General features: G+C 33.9%; 1 protein-coding gene across 3 annotated transcripts in view; it reads left to right on the forward strand.

The window, feature by feature from the left end:
- Window positions 1–16,066, forward strand: part of LOC115878344 (zinc finger SWIM domain-containing protein 4-like) — an 80,194-nt gene that overhangs the window by 45,943 nt on the left and 18,185 nt on the right. For all 3 annotated transcript variants that reach the window (XM_030894810.1, XM_030894808.1, XM_030894807.1), the window contains exon 3: window positions 7,149–7,276. In XM_030894810.1, coding sequence (XP_030750670.1) covers window positions 7,149–7,276 — 128 coding nt within the window. The remainder of the gene's footprint in view (window positions 1–7,148; window positions 7,277–16,066) is intronic.

Genomic DNA, 16,066 nt, shown 5'->3' on the forward strand with positions numbered 1-16,066 from the left:
AGCTAAAGTCGAGTTTGAAAATTGAAAAAAAAAGTTACTAAGTGTCACTAGAAAATTGCCATGGCGACCCCAGCCATCTTGATTACAATTTTATTGAAAAATCGTTTTTTATTCAAAATCTGAGCCAGATTGGTATAGGAAACCCTAATATAGTTTGAAAGAGCATTTAAATCTGCTTCGACTTATTTAAAAAAATACATAGTGTTACATTTGAAAGAACGAAGTTTTACAACCTAACCTAAAGTAAATATTTAAAGTAGACCAGCAATTTTTGATGCCCCTGTATACATTTAAGGAAGCAATCGAATTTTTTAGTAAAGTTTATTTCTCTGGCTTGAAAGTCAGCACAAGAATTAATTCTGAAAAGTAGTGTACAAGGTGCTGACAAACTTTTTTATTATAGCATGCATATTTAAATATCTCAAAAACCAAAGCTTTTAGACATATTAAACCCTTATAATAAATGCCTTATTTTATGCCCAAGAATCCAAAAATGAAATAAAATACCGGGTGTTCCATAGGAAAAAATATAACTTTGGTATGGATCTTAATTCTGATACACCCTGTACATTTCAAAATAATTTTTAATTATGTATTGTGTATGTATACATACGAATTTTGTGAAAGTGAATCAGATTATAACGTGTACCTACTTACTTTTTCTGTGTCCGGATTATATTAGTTTATTAACCCAGTAATGGGCTACGTCCAATGCTTCCCGTTTAGCTAGCCATAGGTTATCGATGGTACATCTGTGGGGGCACACAGGACATTGAAGAAGATGTTCCATGTCCTGAAAGGCACCGCAGTCGCATTTCGTCGGTGAAATGTGATAAACTGCTAACTCCATTATTCCTAATTTTACAGGATAGCAAAAAAACGGTACAAAAAAATATGTAGACATGTAGGAAGTATTTTCATGCGTTAATATGATAAAGAGATAAGAATTTTATTTGCTGGGAAAAAATATAACTCAATATTTCGCGTTACATCATTTTTCTCAGACACAATAGGGAGATAGCAGATATTCGTCTTGCAGAAATAAGAAATAAAAATATACTTCTGGAGATAGCAACCTTTATTGTTTGAAATTTTAAAAATGGAATTGAATTTTACCCAAACAGATTTAGAAATAATCAATTAAATTTAAAAAATATATGATATTCATAACCATATATTTATAATATCGTCGGTCTAGAAGCAAAACATACAAGTCCAAAAACGAATAAATTTTTAATGCATTTTTAAAGATCTGAAGTAGCAGCATTTTGGACTTCATGAATATGAAAATAATTTAAAAATTAAACTTATAATTCTTAGAAGATATGGTAGAATCCTTCCATGCTTATCCTAATTTTTACACAACGGTAGTAGATCGAACTTGGAAAACCAGTGCGTGATTTTATTAAATTTTTATTACTTTTCTCCTTATTTTTTTAATTTTTATAAAAATTATGTATCATTTACGTGGAAAAACGTGGAAAAAAATAAAACTGATTAGGTATTATCTTAACTATTAGGGGGACCCCAGCCTTCGCGGGCCCCCTTTATAGTTCATTATTTATTCTTAACAATATTTGCTTTTGCATTGCATTATGGCATTTGCATTGCATTGGTTTACCTTGCATTAGGGTAGTTAACTGATTTCTATACAGGGTGAGTCTTAAATAAGTGCAAATATTTTCAGGGCTGGTAATTCTCGATAAAAGAAACATAATATTTTCTCTTTACCGTTTTTTTCAAATAAATCCAAAACAACCGAGTTATTTCAATTTTAAAATTTCCAATTTTTTGCTATAATTTTGAGTATCATTGGATTTTCTTTCTTGTAAATTTAATCTACTACCTCTGTTGCCATATTACAAACAAAGTATGTTTTTAAACTAAAAATTAAAAAAAATTCCAATTTTTTTTTTAAAAAATTCCAAATTTTCCAAAAAAAAATATCGCCCAAAAAACCTCATAATCGTGTTTCTTGGGTCGAAATATACTACCCCTAAAAACATTTACATTTATTTAAGATTCACCCTGTATATAATAGGGAAAAATTGACCAAAACGTAAGGCAAAAAATACGCAAAAAAAATCCACACGGGCCCCCTCTTACATTGCCATCCGGGCCCCTTTGGCCTAGTGCGACCCTGGATCGAAGTACTGTCCTAAAGAAACATACGAGTAAGAATCCGTGTGTTTGCTTTAGCGTGATCGTAACGGAAATTATGGACTTAGCAGCATTTCGGTTGCTATTTCAGATCACTGGGAGTTAGCAGATATTATTGAATTAAAATTGCAAATTTTCTTTAATGGGAAAAATGTATTTACTGTCCCTACTTATAGAGTATTTTTTTCTCTTTCTAATGGTATAACAAAACTTATTAACGTAAAAAATGGAGTTAGCAGGTTATCACGTTTCACTGACGATTTGTCGTCATTTCTGTCCAGCAAACCCCATTTGATCAAATTGGATTTTACTGGGGCCACCCCAGTTCTGATTCGGTAGAGCATTCTCTAGGTTTTCCAGTCGCTAGAAACCAATAGAAACACTATTTGGTGGGTCCTCTCTAAGTGGGTAGTGGGAGGGAGGTTCAGGGGATGGCTTAGGAAATGGCGTCTGGATTTAAGTCTACCTGTGCCGCACTCTTGGCCAAAAATTGAGTGACGAGTATCAAAAGTTTGTTTTAGTTCTCAGTATGTTCATGAGCTTTTCTACGTAAATCGGGGCTTGTAAAACCTGCGGCCTTGTAAAGGTTTTCTAAGGGAGTGGGTTTCATACAACCTGTCACTATTCTGCATGTTTCATTCAGGCTGATGTTCACCTTTTTTACATGCCGATTTTACAGACGCCGACGCCAAGATAGGTAGGCTAATCTGTGTGTTCTAGTGGTGTCCCGTCCCATGTACCATTAAATCTGTGGGTCGCCTGTCTCGAATTCAGGTGGAATGCACTCACTTTAGTTTTGGTGGGGTTGGGTTTTAAAGAATTCCTTTTGTAATAAGCTGACATTGTTTTTAGGGCGGTTTCTAGTTTCTCCTTGATATCTTCGAACCCTTTGCCTTTAACTGTTATTGCTAGGTCATCTGCATATGTAAAGGTTCTAGTGTTATCTGGAATAGGTTGGTCATTTGTGTATATGTTGAAAAGAATTGGTGCCACGTGTAACGTGTAAAAAACTATTTCCCACACCTAAAAAACTATTTTAGTAATTTTTTATTTGACGCGTATAAAACTAGTTTACACGTTAGAACTATTTTTTACGCGTATAAAACTATTTGCTGCACGTAAAAACTATTTGTTACAAGCAAAAAAAAACTACTTTTTACATGTAAAAACTATTTTTTAAGCGTAAAAAAATATTTTATTAATTTAGTACTTTTTCAACATTTCAAACTACACTTTTTCAAACATGTTCTTCAATTTAATAGCTGTTAGTAAGAAGTTTCACTTTAAATACGCGCACATAGTGCTCGCACATTTTTTTATATTTTAAATCGTCGTTTCTATGGTTTACTTACTTCTCTGAGTCTAAAACTTAACTGGTTTATAGTTTACAAATGCATAATATACCGTAAACAAGCTCCAAATAGTTATAGGTATCATATCTCGTAATTCTGTAAACTTTGGTAATATTTCTAATCGTAAGAGCGTAACGTCATCGGTCACTGGACAAACAATAGATATATGTAATAATGACAAAAGTCCTGCTGTAATCTGTGGACCGTTGACGTCACGATGATTGCGGTATTTATTCCACGGAGAGGCTAAAAATGAAAGAAAAAAGCCTACTGGCCAAGACCAGTTTTGGTTATGGGGATTGTTAAAAACTGGTCAGGTAGCGGTCAGGGTACCTTACGCTACCTGGTTCTTAGTGCAGATGGCACGAGAGCAAGAGCATATATCAGAATATCGGGCTCTTGCATAATCAGGGTTCGGAGGATATGTATCATGTGATATAGATAGATAAATAGATAGATAATTCTTTATTAGTTCCTATAAAATATTACAAAATACAAAAATACCATGCCACAATTATACCAATGGGTATGGAGGAACAATGTTAAAATAGTAACAAAAATATAATATACAGGGTGGCGTGGCGCACCCCATTCACCTCGGTTGATTATACGAAAACGGAAAGATGTAGAAACAAAATATTATATGGGTGTATGTTGGAAGGCAATATGCATAATATTTAAAATTATTTTAAAATGTACAGGGTATGTCAGAACTAAGATCCACACCAAAGTTATATTTTTTCTTATGGAACACCCGGTATTTTACTTCATATTTGGACCCGTGGACATAAAATAAGGCATTTATTACAAGGATTAAATATGTATACAAGCTTTGGTTTTTGAGATATTTAAAGATATTTTTTAAATATGCATGCTATAATAAAAAAGATTGTCAATACCCTGTACATTGCTTTTCAGAATTAATTCTTGTGTTGACTTTTAAGCCAAAGAAATAAACTTTGCTGAAAAATTTCGGGAAAAAGTATACAGGGGTATCAAAAATTGCTGGTCTAGGTATTTTAAATATTTATTTTAGATAAAAACTTTTCGTTATTTCAAATACATTGCATTTTTTTAAATAAATAACAATAGATTCAAATGCTCTTTCAAACTATATTAGGGTTTCCTATACCTATCTAGCTCAGATTTTGAATAAAGAGCAATTTTTCAATAAAATGGCAACCAAGAGGGCTAGTGTCGTCATGGCAAGTTTCTAGTGTAGTTACTAACAGTTAGTATCTATATTCTCTCTCTCAAAAATTGAAATTAATTTATAGACTTTATTTAAATTTATACCAGTTTATTTTTATTTAATTTACCTATAATAGTTTAAGAAGTAATATTTATTAAATATGTTATTTATTATTGTATCAAGAAAAACGAAGAAGTAGTTCTGTGATTTATTTTACGAGAACTTGTAGTTATATGGATTTTCTATTAAAAAGTCAATTACGGCAAATTCATTGTCTTCACTTCCAACGACAGGTTTCTGCCTAATAGTTTTTTTATAAACCACACTTATACCAGGTCTGCGAAATAGGACAAGAAGATATTCAAAGGAACGCTTATCAGGAATATTCCTATTTGGATATCTTTAAACATAAGCCCTTAAGGCGAAGAAGCAATTTTCCTCACAAAATAAAATCACTAGTAACATATCCATTCCCTCCGCTAGCAGATACTGCTTTATTTTTCTTGATAAAATAATGAATACTTACTTATTAAACTATTGTAAACAAATTTAAATAAACTGTTATAAATCTAAATGATAATGTCCATAAACTAATATCGATTTTGAAAATAGTTACTAAATACTAAATGTCACTGGAAAATTGCCATGGCGACACCATCAGCCTTCTTGATTGCGTTTTTATTGAAAAATTACTTTTTATTCAAAATCTAAGCTATAGATTATACTTATCTAGTGAACCCTAAAAAAATATTAAAATAATAAATACCTAGGAAACCCTAATATAGTTTGAAAGAGCATTTGAATCTCCTTCGATTTATTTTAAAAAATACAGGGTGTTGCATTTGAAATAACAAACTTTTTATATAAAATAAATCCTTAAAATAGATCAGCAATTTTTGGTACCCCTACCCCTGTATAAATTTAAGGAAGCGGTAACATTTTTCAGTAAAGTTTATTTCCTCACCTTTAAATTCAGCACAAGAATTAATTCTAAAAAGTAATACACAAGGTGTTAATAATCTGTTCTATTGTAGTGTGCATATTTAAATATCTGTAAATATCTCAAAAACCAAAGATTTTAAACATATTTAACCCTTATAATATATGTCTTTTTTGGGACCAAGGACCCAAAAATTAAATAAAATACCGGGTGTGTTCCATAAGAAAAAATACAACTTTGGTATGGATCTTAGTTCTGAAACACCCTGTATATTTCAAAATAATTTTAAATTGTGCACATTGCATCCTCACATATATACCCATAAAATATCTTGTTTCTACATCTTTCCGTTTTCGTATAATCAACCGAGGCGAATGAGGTGTGCCACCCTGTATATGTATATCAAAATATATGTCACAATATTTATAGATTGATATATTATGTAATTATATGCCATATATTCGATAATTTTTATTTATTACATTAATTTTTTTTTACCATATCTTAAGGTTCTGAAGTTAGCGTCACTGATAGTAATAACAATAACATTATTTATATTAATAATATCATCATATGACAATAGCAGTGTTAATAAATTAATTTAATAATCTGCGTATTTTTTCTGTTTGTTTTGTTTTGTTTATGTTTTTTTTTCTTTTTAATTAGAGGTAAAATAAAAGACGTTAGAATATAAGTTTCTGATAATGTGTTTGTGTTAAAATATAATTTATACGTAAAACAATGTTCTGTTTACCAAATAATAAAATTTTGAAAATAATATACAGGGTGGTCTGAATTGTATTCCGGAAACTTCAACAGCATATTCATCAGATAAAAATATAATAAGTAAAACGTTTGTATAAATTAAACTTATGTATAAAATGCATCGTTTCAGAGATACAGGGTGTACAAGTTTCATTTTTATTTCTGTTGTTTCCAAGTAATATCTGAACTAACGTCGACATTTTATGAAAAAATGGCATCTGTGTGTTTTTGACATGAAAAGTTTGATTTTGATGTCAATATGACTCCTACTTGTAGAGGGGCGCCATGCGCCATCGCCACCTACATGTTTCTTAACTGATTTAAAGAGTAATAACTTTTCGTCCGTACCTGTATAAAACTACTACATTAAGATTTTTATCCCCATTAGTTTGACAACACTGAAAAACACATCTAGGCATTCTTAAGGGACTAATATATGGGAGGGGTAATAGGGGTTAGGTTGTGAGGGTGGTAGAACATAACATTGTCACAGAAGAAATTAATAATAAGTAGCAATAAAAATAAAAAATCCAGACCAATCCTAGTTTGTTTTTTTCCAGCCACAATAACTTTCAGCGGAAGTTTAATCTAAAACTAGCACTTTACCTAAATATTCCCACTACCCCTCCCAAACTCAATCTCTAGATGCGCCACTGGCATACTAACAATTTGAAAAACAAATCAAATATCTTTAGACTGTTGTTTTAAAACTAAGTAACTTGATTTTTTTCTTATCAAGGTGCAAGATCACGTCAGTAACATGCACTTGCGACACTCGAGACATCTTCTGGTGTCAACATGTGGTAGCCCTGTCCCTTTACAGGATCCGCAATGCGGAAAGTGTCCGTTTGAGAGTTCCTATATCCGGTAAGTACACCGTTTCATAGCCTAAACTCCCAGTGGCGGATACAGAGGGGGGCCCATAACCCCCCTAAAATCTATAAATTGGGTTAAATATTAGGCTTTTGGGTTAAAAATGGCGCCCTAAAAATCATATTCTACATTACTTTTTTCGGGCCCCCCTAAAATAGATTCCTGTATCCGCCCCTGTAAACTGTTATTTTACATGTAAATGATACATTTTTTAAAATATTACAATACCTCATACTTTGGACTACCATCTTATATATCACATATATCTAGAATGAGGAAAAATGCATCAAGACAAAGACTCGTTCGTTCAAATTCTATGGTTCCGTGCTGGCTACGATTCAATTGAGTGAACCGTATTGTAAGCAATGAAGCAATTTTCACGACTCTTTGAACGAACGAGCCGTAAAAACGAACAAATCGCTTTGAGGTTCGATTCAATTCTTACGAGTCTTTTTTACGACTCGTTCGTTCAAATTCTATGGATCCGTGCTGACCACGATCCACGATTCAATTGAACGAACCGTATTGTAAGCAGTGAAGCAATTCTCGCTAATCTTCGAACAAACGAGCCGTAAAAACGAACGAGTCGCTTGTAATTCGATTCAATTCTTACGACTCGTTCGTTCAAATTCTATGGATCCGTGCTGGCCACGATTCAATTGAGCGAACCGTATTGTAATCAATGAATCAATTCTCACTACTCGAACGAACCGTATATAGAAACGAACGAACGTTGCATTGTTGTCCAATTCGATTCTTCCATACGTTCGTTCAAATTTTGTGGATCCAGGTGTAACAGAGACAATCTATAGCTGTAGTATAGTGTGTCTGCCGTTTAAAAGTTCACTAATATTTGGGTTTACTCCTGGTTTATTCTCAAACCGTGTCTCTGTGTTCTGAACAATAAAACAACGTGCTGACCACGATTCAATTGAACGAATCGTATTCGAAGTGGTGAATCGAATTTCACGATTAATTTTTTAATGCTCGTTCAAGTGAACGACTCGTTCAATCATTGCCCACCTCTATTGCACAGTTCAACACGTTGTAGACAAAACGTTGCGTGTGGATTAAAAAATCCGCGCGTTTTTGGGAAAGGCGGTACAGTGACAGCGATATAGATACCCGTAAATTGCACCAAGTCGTTAGGTGTATGACGATAGCTCGACCGTTTTCCGGTTTATTTTGCTCACTTTCAGTAGACACACAAGACAAACCTTAGGCAATGTTCCTGTGAGTTTATTACTAGATTTATCGCTTTGTGTGAAAGTTTCCACAAGAATAAACACCTTGGAGATGTGGGTATATCGACGGCTGCTGTGAATACCATGGACGGCTCATCGAACAAACATATCCATTATCGAAGAACTAAAAATTGAGACACGTCTGGTGACCAAATTAAATCAGTCAATCCTCCGATATTTTGGTCATGTTGCCAGTAGTGTTGCACAAGACAAGAATTCTTGTCTTGAAAATCAATTTCTTGTCTTGTCTTGAAATTCAAGACAAGAAATTTTCAGTCTTGTCTTGCAGATTTCTTGAATGACAAAGTCTTGTCTTGTCTTGCAAGACTCTTGAAATTTCTTGTCTTGAAAAATTTTACATTCCAAAAAAAAGGGGATAATATTTCTATATTTTATTTCATAGAAAGCGTCGTATACAAAATGTAATACGGAAAAATAAACAACAACGATGCTAATTTTAACAATAAAACACAGTAACCGGCTAAATTCATAATTCATTTACATAGGTTCATTTTTTCTAAGTTCACGAAAAGTTTGGACACAGGGTGTACGGAAAGGTCATGCTAGAGTGTACTATTTGTGCTATTTGATACTACTTTTTGTTCGCGGAGCAATTTCGTGCATGAAAAGTAGTACCAAATAGCGTGCTCCACGAACCCACCATTAGTTTCAACTACCGTTAGTTTTTTTTATAATACCATTATACCAATACAATTTTGTGTAGTGTATAATACCAATTACCAATATACGGTTTGTTGCCTCGACTTTATTTTATTTCATTCTCAACTCTAAAACACTGGCTGGAAAAAAATGAACACTGGTTAATATTAATGCCGGGTTTATACAACATTTGCATAAGTCGTCACAGTCTTATCATAATCACAGTCTTAATCGTCGTCATAATGACAACGCAATTTTAATGTGCCGTTTATAGAACATTTTCATAATCATAATTTTTATATCAGTGAAGTTGGTAAGTTGGGTAACATAATATTAAAGGCTACGGTATCATGGTAGATGTCAACAGGTTTATGAGAAGTGGATCTTTTAACTTTTATGATTATGACTATGATTGTGATTACGACTATGTAAATGTTGTATAAACCCGGCATAACTTGCGCAAAGACCTAATTATCACTTAAAAAAATGTATCATTTCTAACTTTCAAGAAATCTTGAATTCAAGAAATCTTGCAAGACTCTTGAAATTTCTTGCATATTAAAGTCTTGTCTTGTCTTGAAATTCAAGACAAGAAATTTTAAAAGTCTTGTTTTGAATTTCTTGCAAGAGTCTTGGTCTTGCAAGACTTTTTCAAGACTCTTGTGCAACACTAGTTGCCAGGAGTGGCACCTCAATAGAGAGACTGATGGTGGAGGGGAAACAACATGGCGCAGTGTCGAACAACTTGGTCTGGGGAAGTGAGGGGTATCAACATATGATATCACTATACTCTTACGTACGGTAAAGGACTGAAGAGAGAGAGAGAGAGAAAGTTTCCAATGCATTCAGCAAATTTAAGGAGTATAGTGGTGACAGAGACAAAAAGAAGCAAGCATAATATGATATTTTAGTAGAAAATTCAAAGATCCCAATGTAATTTAAAATTAGTTTCCAATTTGGAATTATAATTATTATAAATATAGAAAATATATAAACTCTCTAAACGCTTTTACAGCCACCACAGACACTCGGTTTTAATACAGGCGGACTGTTCATGCCAGTTTGCGCAGTTTAACTTGTATGTATGTATGTACTTCTACAGCCTGTCGCGCATAGTACAGTTTTATCTACAATGAATTGATTCTAAATAAGTGAAATAGGCCTACCGAGATACAGTCGTTCTGTCCTGCATTTTTCTCGCTAGTGCAATAAAGAACAAGCAGAAAAACAACGGCGTAGAAGCAAATGGATCAAAGATTGGCTACTTAAACGAAATAATTATTCCCATGTCAATTTTCTTGCTGGTTTAAAAATTGAAAAACAGGATTGGTTTAACTACCTAAAAATGGACGAAGAAACTTACTTAGAGCCATTGAAATTGATTTATTCAAAAAACTATGCATGCACCAAAGAACTTCCTACAGTTTTTGAGAGACGTCTTGCTTGCGGTAGATTTTCCTCTGAAGCCGGGCACTTCTGAGACAATCCAATATTTTCTTTTTTACAAGACACCATGCAAAAATTAACCAGAGGATGGCGTCATTATAACTGCACGCTGCACGAAAATATATAATAATTTATACAGACATCTGTACTATACGGATGCTGTTTTATTGATATAACAAGACAAAACGTCATAGAAAACCTATCGTCTGGACCGGTCTTTACGTTAAAGACTTGTTTAGCGCCTCTGGCGACTGTTCGCACACTTTAGCTTTTATTTCCAGTTATTTCCATTAGAAACATTTTCTAATGAGAGATGTTTTGTGTTGGAAACTTACCAAATTTTTGGTAAGCCTGATAAGCAGACAGGAGAACTGTCAAAACTGTAGTGGGTGTACTAAGAGGGCATTGCAAGTTCATAATAATAGACATTTAAAGCTGATTGGATTAGCAAACGAAGCCATGTACAGATATGTGAACGCCTTCATTCTACGTCAGTGAGCCTCTGGTAAATGTAGATACGATACTAGACGATATAAGCGATAATAGTTAAGCCACCAAAAAAAGTTACAGTTCTGTTCCGAATTTCTTCGAAAGTCTAATGATTTTTTTAAATTTGAAGAACAACGGTATTCTATTGAACTTAACCATCATTTCACCTCCTTTGTATTTCTTTTAGATTCCGAGCTCCCAATGGTCACCCCCAAATTTGGAACACTCTGTATCATTCAGGTTCTCCTAGAACCTATTGGCGAGCCTGTACCCCCTTTAATCGGTGCTATTAAAGCCGACAACGGACAATTTAACGTCTGCGGCCGCAGGTAGCCCGCTTATCGATCGGCTCGGTCGAGAGATATCGCCCGCGTTGCGATCTATCGCCTTTAAAAGTGGCGAGCGCCAGTCCCGGAACGCCCGTTCCCCTTTAAATGTCGCTCACTTTTGCTTTTGTGGGCCTTTGCAGACGCCGATTGTTTATTTTTTTGTTTTGTTTCTTCCGGACGTCCACCACCAATTGTCTTTTCTCTAGTTCGTTTTGACAGGACGTCTTTTCTGAAAGTAATGCGGATTCTTTTTTTTTTTATTAAAAACTCGTTGCGTGAAAAAAATCCACGCAAAACGGATTTAAATAGTAACAACCTACGATTTTCAATGTAGGGTTCGAAAGAATACATGAATTTAAAATGTGAATTTGTGAATGAATAATTGGTTTTCTTTTTCGGCGCATGATCAAATTTCTGAGATGTTGCCAAACGTCTGAATATATAGCAGATGAAAAGAGTTTAAATCAGGAATTTAATTCCTGTGGTAATTCTATATTAGAAATTAGGAATCTAATTACGTTTCAAGAAAACAGGAGAGTCTTTTTAAAAAATAAAGTTTTAATTTTATTTGATAAAGTACAAGATGTTTACTGTAAGAGCAAAGACAATGGAATGATTTTTAACAATGAGAAAAGAGTCTCCTCGGCTTGGTGAAGGCTTCGTGGAAACTGCAAGGACCGCATCTTCTGGGCCGTACTGTATTCCGGAAACTTCGGCAGCATACTCTGCAGGTAAAAATAAGTAAAAAAGTCCGTATAAATGTATGTCTTAAAATGTTTAGTTTCGGAGATACAGGGTGTAGAAGTTTCATTTTTATTTCGATTTTTTCCAAATAATTTCAGTAAGTAACGTCAATATTTGGATGTAAAATGGTGTCTGGGAGATTTTCTTGTAGAAGGCGCCACTTATGTATTTTTTAACTGGTTTAAAGAGTAATCACTTTTCCGTACCTGTATAAAACTACTGAGTAAAAATATACATTTACGACGTTTGTTACGTAAAAAAGGTCTCTTGGTAAATAGTAAATGTACGTGTATGAACCATTACTACGAGTAATGGTTCTCGAGATATTTGGAATCGAAATTATCAATACCTGTCATCATTGACATGAATTAAATATGTTGACTAAGTAGTTATTAGACTGAAATCATAAATGTGAAATGTTTTTGTGGCAAAAGTTTAACAGAAACAGATAATTTTTTTGAAGAAAAATTAATGATTAATTTAAAAAATAAAAAGTTGCCAAATTTATCATTTCAGTCAAATAACTATGCATGAACATGTTCATTTTTTGTTAATAATGCGAAGTATTGACTATTTCTATTTTAAATATCTTGAGGTCGGTTGCTCGTAGCATTTTTTACCAAGAGGCATTTTTACGTAAAAATCCTTAAAAATCACGGAAAGGTATATTTTTTACTCAGTAGTTTTTTTTATAAAGGTACGGACGAAAAGTTATTACTCTTCAAAATAGTTAAACCACACCACATATATAGGTGGCCCCCCTACAAATAGTAGTCATATTGACATCAAATTTCTCCTGTCAAAAAACTACACCATTTATTGGTGTAGTTTTTTGACACCAAAATTCATCCAAATATTGACGTTACTTCAGAAATTATTTGGAAAAAATCGAAATAAAAATATACCCCCTGTATCTCCGACACTAAGCATTTTAGGAAATACATTTATACGAATTTTTTTACTTAATTTTATCAGCAGAATATGCTGCCGAAGTTTCCGGAATACAGTTCGGAAACGACCCTGTATACAATACGATGGAAAAAAAATTGCGTCGGCGATGGCTATGAAATGAAAATCGCCACAATTTTATATACCGTATGATCGAAAAAAAAACGGTATCAGCGATGGCTATGAAATGAAGGTCGCTGTCATTTTATATGTACATTTATATGGGAAACATCATCGATCGTCATTTCCCAGCCACCTGGACGCCATTTTTTTTTTCGATGATACGGTATAAAATTATATGGGGAATGTCATAGATGTTCATTTCCAAACCAACCGAAAGCCGTTTTTTTTTTCATCATACGGTATTACATCTCTTACAACTTACGTTTTTACGCTCAAAATGTTAAGCTTCATCTACATGTAAAAAGTTCGGTTTTACACATCAAAAACAATTTAACAAGCCGCAACATTTTTACAAGCATATCTCTGATTTTTTAAAACTGTTCATGTAAATTATTTCTGTTTCAATGTGCAAAATATGAACCGACAATTCCCATTCGTTTTAACCTCAGACCTCAGCTAACTAACGTTTTGATCTCAGACGTCAGTTAATTTGGACGTTACTTACTACCACTACCAACGTCCGCCAACGCCCTTTGATGTGTTTTGAAAAACCGATAACAACACATGGGAATACCTACTTTTTGACCACTCGCATCTCCCAGAAAGCCATATATTGTTATAAATAACAATACATGTAATGCGTATAATGCTTTGGTGTTACAATAACAAAATAAAATATTAATTCCACACAATACACAAGAACACTTTATTTTTGCACTGGACGCGCATTTCGTTAACCATGTTAGCATCAGCAGAGGATTAAAACTGCGGAGTTTAGCTTTAGTTTTTTTTTTTAAAAATGTGGAGTTTTGAATGCATTTTTTTTATGTTTTCTTTGTATCATGATAGAATACTATCAAGGTGTATGTGGCGCCATCTGTCGGAGGGAGAAGCGAGTAACTTACACGTGTATTGCTGGTTGCCTACATTCATCAGAAAGTAAAATATATTTTTAGACGCCATCTCTAAATCAAGTCGACAAGTAAGCGAATTAGAAATAGAATTTACTGGTAGATGGCAGAAAAGTATCGAAAATATCAGAAGGTTCGAGAAACAATCAGTAGGGCCCGCGCTTGGCGGTTGGACAGTTTGAAGTTTGAATATACCGCGTTTGGAAATTGTGAATCGGACAATTTGGTGAAGAAATTTTATAAATAGTTAGTTGTGTGTTTAATTAGTATAAATTGTGTGTACAAATTAAGAGAAAAATAAATTCGTTAAGTATTTTATCGTGAGTTTAAATTAGTGGTTACCTTTAATAAGGACCACGCTGATGAAGTGCTTGCGTCTTCTTCTATACGATCTCTTTTCTAGAGTAGTATGCTATGATTCCAATATTTGGATGCGGCGGGAGAAATATCCTGCAAGAATTTATTAATTAATTTCCAGATCATATCAAAAATCAGTAGTCTACACAAAAAGTGAATATAATATAAGCTAAGTCTGTGTCTAAGGTGGCTATCAAAGGTGTCTATATACTACATATTTTGAATTTTTTAAACAATTTACTTCATAATCGTTATCTATTTAAAATAGAAAATGGTTTAGTTTTTCTGTTTAAAATACAACATAGAAAATATTTTTTCAAAAGTATTTAAAATAGAAAATGGCATGTTATATTTTGTATATATGTATATAGCTATTTTAAATAAATTAATTTGAAATAATTACCCACCACTGCATAATAGATGTATAAATTTTAAGTTATGGTTTTTTTCTCTTTTTTCTCCCTTTTTGCTGCCAGTGCTAATCTGGACGGCGCCTACTTCGTTTACGCGGAATCCGAACCGCGGTCCTCGTCTAAATCGACCCTTACTGGAAGGCTAAAAGGGTACGAAGCAAGTACGAAGACTAAGAGTAGAGGTGGGCCAGTCTGCGATTTTTGTGGAGCTGCTACGCTCTGCGACTGCTCCAATAAAAGCACTGTGACAAGTAGCAGCGATTTTTCGGAGCAATTAACCTATAAATTAAAAATGTAGTTTTATAGGTTAATTGCTCCGAAAAATCGCACTCGGTGTTCGGCACCGTTCGTTGCCACCCACTAGTACCGTCTTCCGTCGCTTAACTTCGGTGATCTAACGGGAACCGATGTTTCGACCAAGTCTATGTGCGCGTTCTGGGAATACATCGGCTGACCGACCGCTGAGACTTTTGCTAAGCGACTGACTGTTTTTGTGTGTAAAAAGCCAATAAAAAGCTAAGGTAAAAAAAGAACATTTAGGGAAGTCGCTTACTCAGTCGGCCACTCAGCCGCTGACCGTCCCTGAACGCACCCTATATCTCTGGTTTCGACGTAGCTAGGCCGTTAATGGCCACTTACCTTTCGGCATTCAGCTTATTAATTATTATGAGCCAGTTATGAGCCTTTCAATTATTATTTGTGAGCGTTTCTATTTTATTAAATCTAAACCTAAATTCAATTAGACAAACACAAAGACAACACACTAAACACCCATGCCTGGAGCTGGACTCGAACCAGCAATCTTGTGCTTCTAGGTAGGGGGCAACCGCGCCATCGTGTCGGCCACAAGGCCAGCCAAGTCGAGTTGTATATAGTTCGCATAGCGCGCCTTATTACGAAAAGAAGAATATGACGTTTGTATTAGAATGTAACCTGTGAATGTAACCTTTTTTAGCTGTCGAGGTTTGAAGTTTATTTTTTCTCAGAGTTGTTTTAAATGTAAACCTCTGATGTAAACGTTTGTTAATTTTATTTGGTGTAAGTTAAATGTAAAATAGTTAGTATTCTTATAAATAAATTAGTAAAAAGAGTGTGAATGATAGCAAGATGAAATAAAATG

This window comes from Sitophilus oryzae, unplaced genomic scaffold (assembly GCF_002938485.1).
Source record: "Sitophilus oryzae breed Bouriz unplaced genomic scaffold, Soryzae_2.0 scaffold_1508_pilon_pilon, whole genome shotgun sequence".
Classification (NCBI taxonomy): Eukaryota; Metazoa; Arthropoda; class Insecta; order Coleoptera; family Curculionidae; genus Sitophilus; species Sitophilus oryzae.